The following is a 12,662-nucleotide window of genomic DNA, read 5'->3' as shown; positions in this document are numbered from 1 at the left end:
AATGAGCAACAATATATAAGTGCAAATGACAAGTCTCGGTTAGCCTAACGCAGTACACGTAGCAAGGTGTGTGTGTGTATATATATATATATATATATATATATACACAAACAAAGAAAAACAAGTAGAATAGAAAGCTAGAGTTTTTTTTTTTTTTTTTTTTTTAAAAAAAAAAAAAAAAAAAAAAAATCAAGAATTGTTTTAGAAGCAGATCGTGATTTCTGTATTTTGTCGTGTTTTACATAACTATCTCATGCTGTACATCCAGTAATGGCTCTTTTACACTTTTCGCACTTTTGTTTGATGCAGAAGTTTTAGTGTCATAATAAACAGTGTATACTGCAGCATTTTATGTCTATGATGCACTCTCAGAAAAAAAAGGTACAAAAGCTGTCACTGGGGCAGTACCTTTTCAAAAGGCACACCTTTGTACCTAAAGTGTGCATATTAGTACCTAAAAGGTACAAAAGTGTACCTTTTGAAAAGGTACTGCACCAGTGACAGCTTTTGTACCTTTTTTTCTGAGAGTGTGTGTTCATTTAGTAACATTAAGTGGAATGCATAACATACAATAGAATACAATGTATCAAGTTGCTGTATGCATAACATTCAATAGAATACAATGTATCAAGTTGCTGTATGCATAACATTCAATAGAATACAATGTATCAAGTTGCTGTGTTTCAGAAGTGTGTTAGTGGTGTACAGTGTGTGGAACAGGTGACTGACTGTGCTACAGTACACACTAGATCCAACAATGCACAACGTTGCAGACATTTCTACACAATGAACTCAGTGATCCACTTCCTGATGAATATTACTGACTCTCTCCTCCAAACACTGCTCAACATGTGCATGTGTGTCAAAGAAATCAGAGATGTAATTTATTAATACTACTAATAGTGTTAATATGAATATTAAAAACACTAATAATATTTTTCTTAACAACAACAAATACATTTTATTATTATTAACAATAGCATTAAATTATAGTATTATTAGTATTATTTAATTAATATTCATAATATATGAGTTTGTAGTTGTTGTTTAGTTGATGATAACAATAAATTATTTAATGTATTATTTTTAAATCATTTAAATAAATATTTTATTATTATTATTATTAACAACAACATCTAATTATTATTATTATTATTATAAAAATATATGTTGTTGTTAATAACAATAATAAATGGTTTTTTATTATAATAGTAATAATTATTATTATTTTATTGTTCATGAAAATAATTTATATGTTTTATTATTGTTATTTTTTATTAATAATAACAATAAATGTAATTATTATTTTTTAATAATCTATATTTTATTATTATTAATAATAATAAAATATAGATTATTATTAATAATAATAAAATTATGATTATTATTAATAATAATCTATATTTTATTATTAATAATAATAATCATAATGTTTATGGTGTTTTTTGTTAATAATAATAGCTATAATATATAATGCATATACTAATTATTATTAATATGAATATTATTATAATGATATTAATAGATACGTTTGTAATTATGAATATTGTTAATGATAAATAAATTGTTAATTATTATAATTTGTAATAAATAATGTATTGTTATTATTATTCAGTCTTATTTGATTTATCAGACTGTCAAAATACATTTTTACACACACACACAAATTTTTTTTTTAAATATTCAAAAGTCAGTTTTTATTTAAAAGTTAATATCTCACACATCATGATAAGGTCATGTGACAATGTAGCACACTACTGTTTGAAACTGTTCACTGCATACTATGCGCTTGTGGATTATTTAAAAAAAGGCAGTAAGCTGTCTGTACTTAGCGTTGTATTCAGGAAATAAGCTGTACTCAATCCCAGAATGCACTGCATCGAGTCGAAAAAATCAATGCAACACGAGGCAGGAGAAATGTTGATAGTAAATACATTTGAAGTAGCATTGTTTGTTTGACGCACAGCTGAGAGTCGCTTCCAAATCAAGCTCCAGTGTGCTTAGGATGCTGTCTGTGTCAAGCAGCTCACTAGATAGACAGCATCTCGGAGGGTTGGTTTGAGTGTCACGGGGTTATTTGTCTCTTTAGGGAGCGCAGGACGCTCTCAGCAGAGAAGAGCTTGTCACAATGGGATCTGAATGGTAATTATTCCCCAAAACAGTACAAGCTCAGTAGTGATGTCTGTGGCTCATGAAGACTGTGTTTAGGTCGTTATAGATTCTGTTTGCTTCTGCGTTTGAGCCGCCGGTTTATTTATTCATTCATTCATTTTGTGCTGCAATAGTGACTTCAGTTCAACATGCACTGCTTTGTGAAGAGAGTTTCACTTCCAATATCTGTGACACGAGCTGCAAAACACCACATGATGGAAATGTTTAACAGAGAATGATGAGTGAAAAAATGCAGTAAAAATGTTTAGTATTATAACTACTTAAAATAGCTGTTTTCTATGTGAATATCTGTTAAACTGTAATTTATTTCTGTGATGCGCAGCTGTATTTTCAGCATCATTACTCCAGTCTTCAGTGTCACATGATCTTCAGAAATCATTCTAATATGCTGATTTGCTGCTCAAGAAACCTTTCTGATTATTATCAATGTTGAAAACAGTTGTGCTGCCCAATATTTTTGTGGAAAATATTTTTTTTCTGGACATTTGTTTTTATCCTAGATTCTAGATTATTTATCCCATAACTTTTATTTTTATTATATTATTTTTACATGGTTTTAATTTGTTTAATTTATTTTTATTATCATTTAATTATTATTATTATTATTATTAAACTATTTAAATTATGACATTATTTGTTATTATTTATTTTTATTATTTGTTAAATTTTTTATTTTTTTATTTATTTTTATCTTTGTTAATATTTAATAATTTATTTGTTTATATTTTTTAATTATATTGTTTTCATTTTTATTTTTAACTTTGTTAATATTTTATAATTTATTTGTTTATTCTTTTTAAATTATATTGTTTTCATTGTTATTTTTAACTTTAATATTGTATTTATTTATTTGTTTATTATTTTTAAATTACATTGTTTTCATTTTTATTTTTAACTTTAATATTTTATGGTTTATTTGTTTATTATTATTAAATTATATTGTTTTCACTTGTATTTTTAACTGTTCAAATTTTATAATTTATTTATTTATTATTTTTTAATTATATTGTTTTCATTGTTATTTTTAACTTTAATATTTTATTATTTATTTATTTGTTTATTATTTTTAAATTATATTGTTTTCATTTTTATTTTTAACTTTGTTCATATTTTATGATTTATTTGTTTATTATTTTAAAATTATATTATCATTTTTATTTTTAACTTTGTTAATATTTTATAATTTATTTGATTATTATTTTTAAATTATATTGTTTTCATTTTGGTTTTTAACTTTGTTAATATTTTATAATTTATTTGTTTATTATTTTTTAATTATATTGTTTTCATTTTTATTTTTAACTTTGTTAATATTTTATCATTTATTTGTTTATTATTTTTTAATTATATTATCATTTTTATTTTTAACTTTGTTCATATTTTATCATTTATTTGTTTATTCTTTTTTAAATTATTGTTATTTTTTATTTTATTTAATTTAATTTTTATTTTTTAAACCGTGACAAACTAGTCTATAAAAGGGCAGCAACAGAGCTATGATAATGTCACCAATGTCGCTGTGCTGAAGCAGAAACACGGCTCAATCTGTTTCTGCTTGTTTGGCATCTCGTGTTTCTCGCTCCATTGATAGTGAGACTGATGGCACATCCTCTCTCTCTCTGTGTGTGTGTGTGTGTGGGCTCCGGGCCCCGGGGCCGCGTGTGATGTGATGGCAGTGCGCTGACCCTCCTCATAAATCACAGAGCGCTCAGGAGCCTCGTGGCGAGACACGCTTTCCTCCGCTGATCTGCCGCCTGAGGAACAGAACTGCATTCAGATCAGTTTTTGAGGAACAAAACTACGTAATTCAGTCACATACTCACCCTAATGTCATTTAAACCAGTGATTTATTCTGAGAAACATATTGTGGATCATAACAGTAGTTCATATATCAGGGCTTGTGAAGTCATGTGATGCTTTGGGTGAAAAACACACATTTAAGCTTTTATTCACAAATTACCTTCCTTTTCATCACAGCTCTGAAACCTCATTCCTGCTTGTACAAGGTCTGTCAGGTAATGATAAAAACACACTGAAATCCGTTTTCTTATTACACTAATGGTGTGGTTCAATTATTAGATTATAATAATTGAATTAGCATTTATGGTTAAGTAACTGTATATTAATTTTTTTATTAATTTTTTTTTTTCATTTTATTTTTCATTTATATTTATATTTGTAATATATAATTGATATTTTTAATTTTATGTTGTTATTTTTAATTAGTTTTTTGTTTATTTAATTTTTTATTTGTATGGATTTCTTTTTAGAATTTTAAAATTATTATTTAATTAAAAAAATAATTTTACTTTTCATTCATAGTTTTAATATTTTAAATTATATTTTTTATATATATATATATATGTGTGTGTGTGTGTGTGTTATTTACATTTGTTTTATTTATTTTATTTGCTTTATATATTTTTTATCCTTTTTAGGTTTTTTACTCTTTTTTTATTCATTTAATTTGTATTTATGTATTTATTTTTAATTTAATTTTTATTTTTATATTCATTTATTTTTGAACGGTCTTTGAGGGTGACACTAGATGTGCCTTAACATTGAATGCAATGTCTCACTCCCTAAAGCTCTTTAACTTTTGACCCCACTCAGAAAATCCCTCTCAGCCAATGCAAACATTCAATTCCATTTCAGTCCAATTTGCAATTCGGTTAGTGTTTCTCGATCTAATGAAGGTTTCTTATCTCCTCTGTTAACACAAATGAAACGAGGTCAGTTTAGGAAACTCATCCCGTTGGCTGCAGTGAATTCATTAGTCGTGAGGCTCTTCTGGCTTTGTTATGAATGAGTCGACTAATTAACATACTGAAGCTTGTGTGTGTTTTTGGGCTCGTAAGCGCGTTCGCTGGGGCCGCGAGACTCCGACAAACAGCCAAAACACCCGCGGCTCTTCTGCGTCTCCGTGTGAAAGACCACGAGTGCCAGCCGCTCTATTTTTAGGACGTGAACGGAGTTCAGAAAACAGCCTCGCTAAACCAGCATCCAGAGAACTGAACTAAGAGCTGAAGATCATGAAAGCTTTTCCATCTGTTTCTCCAAGACCTTGCGGTCGTCACATAACAGACATTTCAATATTTATTTTTTTTAGAAAACATTTTTGGTTGAACTTTATCTGAATGTAGGGGGAAATTGTTTTATGTGCTATCCTTCATTTTTATTCAAATTTGCACATTTTGGCACATTTTCACATTTTTGTCAGGATATAACACTGTATTTTACCATTAGCAAAATTACTAAGGATCATTTTAAATCATTATATTATTGAATTAGCATTTATGGTTGAATTATTATGTATATTTATTTTTTTATATTTATTTAATATTTCATTAAAATTTTTTGTTTATTTTATTTTAATTTTTAATTTATTTTATTTTTGAAGAATATTTGCAGGCTTTATCCTTGGACTCCACTCACTTTTTCAATATTTAAAAAAAAAGTTTATTTTATTTGTATTTTTGTATTTTTTATTTTAATTTTAATTATTTTTTTCTTATAATTAATTTTATTTTTGAAGAATCTTTGCAGGCTTTATCCTTGGACACTTTTTCAATATTTTTTTAAAAAAGTTTATTTTATTTGTATTTTTTATTTTTTTATTTACATTTGTATAAATTTTTTTTTCTTATAATTAATTTTATTTTTGAAGAATCTTTGCAGGCTTTATCCTTGGACTCCACTTTTAAAAAAGTTTATTTTATTTGTATTTTTAATTTTTTTATTTACATTTTTATTATTTTTTTTCTTATAATTAATTTTATTTTTGAATAATCTTTGCAGGCTTTATCCTTGGACACTTTTTCAATATTTTTAAAAAAAGTTTATTTTATTTGTATTTTTAATTTTTTTATTTACATTTTTATTATTTTTTTCTTATAATTAATTTTATTTTTGAAGAATCGTTACAGTCTTTATCCTTGGACTCCACTTACCTTTTTCAACGTTTTAGGTTGAAGTTTGTCTGAATGTATAAAGAAAATAGTTTTAGGTGCTCGTCCTTATTCTTATTAAGGTTTGCATCATTTTAAACTAGTCCTGAGGGGTGACAGATGAATAGTTATTCATAACATTTAAAATAGGCATGTGATGTCTGAGAACGAGTGAACTGTGCCCTCTTTACCAATTTTCAAAAACCTGCTTAAAAACATCTATTGTCAATAGTTTTATCTAGCCATGTCAATTCTACTGTTATCTTGTGCTTTGTTCCATTGTGTTTTACATCTGTTTGATTGTACAGTACTTTGGATCAACCTGGAGTTGTGTTAAAGTGCTTTATAAATAGAATGAAAGAAAGAAAGATGTGATGAATATTTAAAAATGTACAAATATTCCATACAGTCTGAATTAACATGAAGCCATGAAAATAATAGATGTATTATTTCCAATTAATATGCATGCATAATAAATCCAGAACTGGTTGCTAGGCAATGATGATAGAGACGCCCTGTGGTGAATGCCAGTGAAATAAATCCTTGCGTTTTCTCTCTCTGACATGTTTGTGTTTGGCTATTTTTTTACTTCTGAATGTCAGTACATGATGGCATTAGCATTACACACACAGTTTGATGCTCTTTCTGTAAACCAAAGCGCTGATACACAGTAAGTCTGTGTTTCTCGTCCTCCCACACGAACATCACAATGCATGAGATCTGCATTTGTGTCACTGATAAAAGCACCATCAGCTGCTCTGTGTGTGTTTGCATTAGAAGACATTTCTTTATAACCCTGCATTGATTTTGTGTATGATATTTGTGGAAAGCATAAAATAAAGCATGTTTTTGCACTGCAGTATTGCATCCCACAATGCAGCTTGATTTGACCTTCTGTTCCAGTCTGACAAAATAAACCTTGAGCAATTACAGCAGTTTTTTTGTTTTACATTTTCACTGTTAAAAATGTGATTTTTAAATTAAATTATTTCTCAAATAATAATCGCATTGAATTATGCATGCATCGATGGTTACTGTTTATATATGCATAATGCTTAATGTTTCACTTACACTGAAAAAATCTTCAGTCAACTCTATTTTAAAGGTTGGTTGAATTATCAAATGTAGAAAAAGTCGTTATTACATAAAAAATTAAAGTCAATTTTTAGGCCATTAAGTTTGAGCAACTTAAAATATTAAACAGCAGGAACTTACAATGTAACAAATACAAGTATTTGTTATTCAGAATTAAAATGTAGTGTTTTGGTTGTATTTTGTTGTAAAAGTTTGCTATGTTTCAAAATCAAGTAAAATGCATTTGTATATTGTTTTTCACAATGCACAGTTTCGAAGCAGCTTTGCAGAAAGTGTTGATGTTAATATTTATAATATCTTAGCATCTTCATGCCTTATAGTCGCATTGAGCAAATGAGAACTGGACAATAATACAATTACATTTTGGGACGATATAAACAATCAAACAGCTGTGCAATAATATAGTTTAGAATTTGTAGCAACAGTTTTGAACAATAAATAGCAATCGCGTTTTTAATATTTATTTCTTTACTTGTGTGTATGTGTGCAGTCGAGTGATTGATGTTCTCTTCAGTGAGGTTTCATCCCAGTTGTTTCAGTATATACAACTTTTTTGATGTATAGAAATAAATCTCTGTAAGCTTTTCAATTTGCTAAACAAACGCATAGACAAGATAAACTAATGCCAACTTTACACTGCAAAGGTAGCACAGAAGAATTGCTTCTGATGTGGCATTTAAGTGTTTTTACACAGGCTAAAAGGTGGCATAAATGTATTTACACATTTACGATTTAGAGTTGAGGTGGGTCAGAGCCGGCATAATTTTGTCTGGGTTTTACACTGAACTTTACATGCTATTACAAGTCTCATTGCTGTATCTTGAGCAGGCACAGAGCAGCCTTAACTCAGCTGTGTAAAGATGCCTTAAAGTTCTACATCACAATTATGTAATGTAATGCTCAGACACATTTGAAACCACAAAGGTGGCATAGAAGTGCTTCTAAAGTGGCATTTAAGTGTCTAACACAGAGACAGTTTAATGCTGCACAGAGGTGGCATAAATGCATTTCCACAGCATTTACAACTGTACACTTTGATACGAGGGACTGATGTGGGTCAGAATCGGCACAAATTGGCAGTCTGGCGTTTACACTGAATTTTACGTGCTTTTACATGTCTTTATGCCGTGTCTTGAGCAGGCACAGAGCAGCCTTAACTCTGTTGTGTAAAGATGCCTTAAAGATATATATCACTATTAATGTTAATGCTCAGACAAGTTTACACCGCAAAGGTGGCACAGAAGCGCTTCAGAAGTGGCATTTAGGTGTCTTTACACAGACTGTTTAATGCTGCTCAGAGGTGGCATAAATGCATTTCCACAACAATTTAGTCTGGCTTTTATGCGGCATTGGATCTTTACACTGAATTTTAAGCTGGCACAGAGCAGCATTAACTGTGTAAAGACACCTTAAGAAAGTTCTACATCACTATTGATGTTAACGCTCAGCCAAATTACATTGCAAAAGTGGCACAGAAGTGCATCTAAATGTTGTATTTCCACAGCAAATGCAACAATTTAGTCTGGCTTTTACGTTGAATTTTGCATGCCTTTACATATCTTTACGCTGAATTTTGAGCAGGCACTGAGCAGCCTTAACTCCACTGTGTAAAGATGCAAAGTTTTTTTTGAACTTGGATCTGCGAGTAAAAACATGATTATGCTTAACAGTATCATGTTTGCTGAAAGCACAGATTTCAATTAAGTTCATACAGCAGTTTTTCCATAAAAAGTCCTGAAGCTAATTGCCTCAAGTTTTTCCGTTTTCTCAACTTCTGATTTCTTACAGTGTACATTTTACATTTACAGTACATACTATGTAGTATTCAGTAAGTTTGAAGCTGGTATTTCATTCCAAACAACCAATTACTGTAAATACTGGATTTTTTTCTTTTTCATTTGATTTATGATTTTGTTAACATCTATTATGGCATCAGAGGAATATCTCACTCCACCTTGTAACCTCTATAAGTGCATCAGATGGAGGTTTAATGCGATTCAAAGACTGCTGTGCTCTTTCCAGACCCACACACTGTTTGACTTTGGCCGGCGTGAAGATGAGACGCTCTTGGCTCAAATCCTCGCTTCGGTATCCAAACGCAGTGGCTCTGCGCCCAGTGACTCAACCTTTAACTACGCGCCAGTGCAGGAAAAAACAGAAAAACAAACAGCAGCCATGTAATTTATTAGCACGCACTCCCGCTGATATCGACTAACCTGATTAAATCTGCCCGTTACAGCCAGCTGAGCTGATATATTTACCTTGTTCAATCTGGAATTTATCTCACTTACAGCAAAATCAGTCACTTCACTAGAGTATTAATACAAGGAGTAACGGGTTAAATATTAAATGTTATTTAAAATGATTTAATTAAATGTGCTTGTTGTTTTGTTTTTATGTTTATCTGTGATTATGATTACCTGCCAAGGGACCGCGGATGAAAACTGGCCATTGGCTAAATTCGTTACAATGCATGAAATGGAAACATTTATGTTAAAATTGTACGTGATCCCTTTTCAAATATTAATAATAATAAACAAACGATAATTACTGAGCTGTACATCAAGTCAACATGACAACAGAACAGTGTTATTTTAGTATCATTGAGATATTATTGTAGTTTATATTAATATTTTTAATCAGTTTTATTTTTATATTTTCTGTTTTCATTTTAATTTTAGGTCAAATGTAAGGTGAAATTTTAGTAATTTTTTTGTGTGTTTTTGTCAATTTTAGTAAACACACACACACACACACACACATACATATATATGTGTATATGTATATGTATACGTGTATGTGTGTGTGTGTGTGTGTGTGTGTGTGTATATATATATATATATAAAATTTCAGTTAACATTTATTTTATTTCAAGTAATATGTTGTTGTTTTTTTGTATGGTTTTAGTTAACTATAATAACTTTGCAACAAAGCAACTTATATAAAACTGTGACATTTTTAATACATAACATGATATTCAACAAGAAAAATAAATATGAGACTGAAAAAATATTGTTTTTGTAAATTTGACGTGTTTTTCATTATACCCAAAACTCTTAAATCAAGCTGGATTGAATTCAAAAGCAAACTGAATTAAAATGTTAAGTCTTGCTTTCTGAAAATGTACCTAGTTTATGCTTAAAACAAGAAAAAGTACATTTTTGCTTTAAATTAAGATTATTTTTCTGACCCCATTTATATTTTTTTCTTCTTTTATGTGTAAAGTCACTGAATTTTGATCATTTTTTCAGAAAACAAAGCTTAATGTCTCAAGTCATTTAACTCCTCAAGTAAATATATATTCTGATTTATGAATGTGTTTGATTTATGAATGCATTTTATGAATGTTTGATTTATGAATGCATTTTTTGCAGTGTAGATGCACTCATGAAAATTCTACAATTTGGAGTTTTGAAAACTAAGAGTTTTTGATGATTTCAGCTAAAAGGAAGGTCATTTTGAAAGCAAACATACTATAAGTGGTTCATTGGGAATAAGACCAGAAAGTAAATTAAGTAAGTTTTGATTTTGAGGCCTGTGACTGAAATGCTGAGAAACAGACACTGTGTGACCTGGAAAATAAGAAACATGTTCCAGACTCTGTTGTTTATGTGTTGTATTGGGTTCTGAATGACTCCGTTAATACTAGCCTGTGACACAGTCATTGTTGTGATGAAGATCAGCCTGATGTGGCCTTCAGAGTCTTCACTTACCTCTTCTTGTGGCTTTTTTCAGCCTGGCATTAGTGTTATATAACTAGCCCAGTGCAATTCATCAGCAGCCTGTCCTATTATCAGAACATGTGAGGATGATAAACACTGTATTAGTATGCGCTGTTGGCTTTTCCAGTCAGTCGCGTCAATTCTCTTACGTGGAGATGAAAAACTGCTGGCATGCCAGATATTAACCGCTTTTATGTAATGGAGGTTATGCATAATCATCCACTTGCATTCAGTCGGCGCTTGGCCTCATTGAGTTTTTATGGGCATTACAGGGACGGTTTTCTAGGCACATTCTCCAGCCTGCTGCGATTACGTGATCAGATTAATGAACGAGTGCAGCAAGCCCGAGAAATTAGCATGTCATTTGCACAACGCAATTTGAGGCTATTCGAAACAACGTTTGTGTGTTTTTAGGTTGGTATCATTGGAAATAATTTAGGCACTTCAGGCGTACTTATTAAAAACGTCTGAATGTCATTGCATTAGACAGTCATATGCAACTAGATGAGTAAAGTTTGTGAACAAACTTTGAAGTTGGCTTGAGAAAGCCTAACCTGAAAGTTTGAAGCAGGTTTAGATATTTGCTAGCACATTACTAGCATTATTTAACATGTTGTTACCATGTTGCCGGCATGTTTTATCATGATTAGCACGTTGCTAGCATGATGCTAGCCTTTTTCTAACATGATTAGCATGTTGTTACTGTTAGCATGTTTTTGGTATTATTGATATGTTGCTAGCATTTTTATAGCATTTTCATCTCTCTCTCTCTCTCTCTCTCTCGAGTTCAAGTTCAAGTTGCTTTATTGGCATGACATTTTGTGTTACAGTATTGCCAAAGCATTTTAGATGTGTAAAATACACAATATAATTGCACCACCAAAGTAAAAAAAGGAGACACTTATTGAGTAATAAATGAGAGAAATAAATAAATACAATAAAATAAAAATAATAATCTCTCTCTCTCTCTCTGTCCTCATTCTCCTCTCTTGTTGTCAGGTGTGTAGAGTGAAGTGGAGGGAGGCTCATGGCTTCATTATGGGGCCTGGGCTGGCTTCGGTGGCTGGTTCTGGTTCTGGCCCTGACGGCCGTCCCGTGCGCAGGCTGCCCTCCTCGCTGTGACTGCGCGGCGCAGCTTCGCTCCGTGTCCTGCCAGCGAAAGCGTCTATCCGGCGTCCCGGAGGGCATCCCGACAGAGACCAGGCTGCTGGACCTGAGCCGGAACCGCTTGCGCTGGGTGGCTCCGGGAGATCTGGCTCCGTACCCGCATCTGGAGAAGCTGGATCTGAGCGAGAACCTGATCAGCACACTGGAGCCCAACGCCTTCGCCAGCCTGCAGGCCCTGCAGACGCTGAGACTCAGAGGAAACCAGCTGAAGCTCGTGCCCATGGGAGCCTTCGCACGGCTGGCCAACCTCACCACACTGGACCTGAGTGAGAACAAGATCGTCATCCTGCTGGACTACACCTTCCAGGATCTGCGCAGTCTCAAGAGCTTAGAGGTTAGTGTCATGAAACCCACCCTGTTTCACACCTCGGATCTGAAAAAGACTCCAGAAAAGATTGTGTAAAACTGTGGAAAAGTGGGAGTGTAGAAGGTGGGAAGAGGGGAGAAAACAACCAATAAAACACAGACCTACAACGCACTCGTTATAAAATATATTTAAAATAGAAAGAATAAAGGCATACACTCTTAAAAATAAAGGTGCTTCACGATGCCATAGAAG

General features: G+C 31.4%; 1 protein-coding gene across 1 annotated transcript in view; it reads left to right on the top strand.

Moving 5' to 3' along the window:
• The window catches only part of LOC107696585 (leucine-rich repeat and immunoglobulin-like domain-containing nogo receptor-interacting protein 3), a 46,993-nt gene that overhangs the window by 29,635 nt on the left and 4,696 nt on the right, over window positions 1-12,662 (top strand). The window contains exon 2 of the mRNA XM_016497001.1: window positions 11,936-12,437. Coding sequence (XP_016352487.1) covers window positions 11,964-12,437 — 474 coding nt within the window. The 5' untranslated portion in view covers window positions 11,936-11,963. The remainder of the gene's footprint in view (window positions 1-11,935; window positions 12,438-12,662) is intronic.

The sequence above is a fragment of the Sinocyclocheilus anshuiensis genome, unplaced genomic scaffold (genome assembly GCF_001515605.1).
Source record: "Sinocyclocheilus anshuiensis isolate Anshui unplaced genomic scaffold, SAMN03320099.WGS_v1.1 scaffold217, whole genome shotgun sequence".
In the NCBI taxonomy this organism is placed as follows: domain Eukaryota; kingdom Metazoa; phylum Chordata; class Actinopteri; order Cypriniformes; family Cyprinidae; genus Sinocyclocheilus; species Sinocyclocheilus anshuiensis.
The sequence above is the reverse complement of the archived record's forward strand: the minus strand, read 5'-3'. Positions and strand labels throughout refer to the sequence as shown.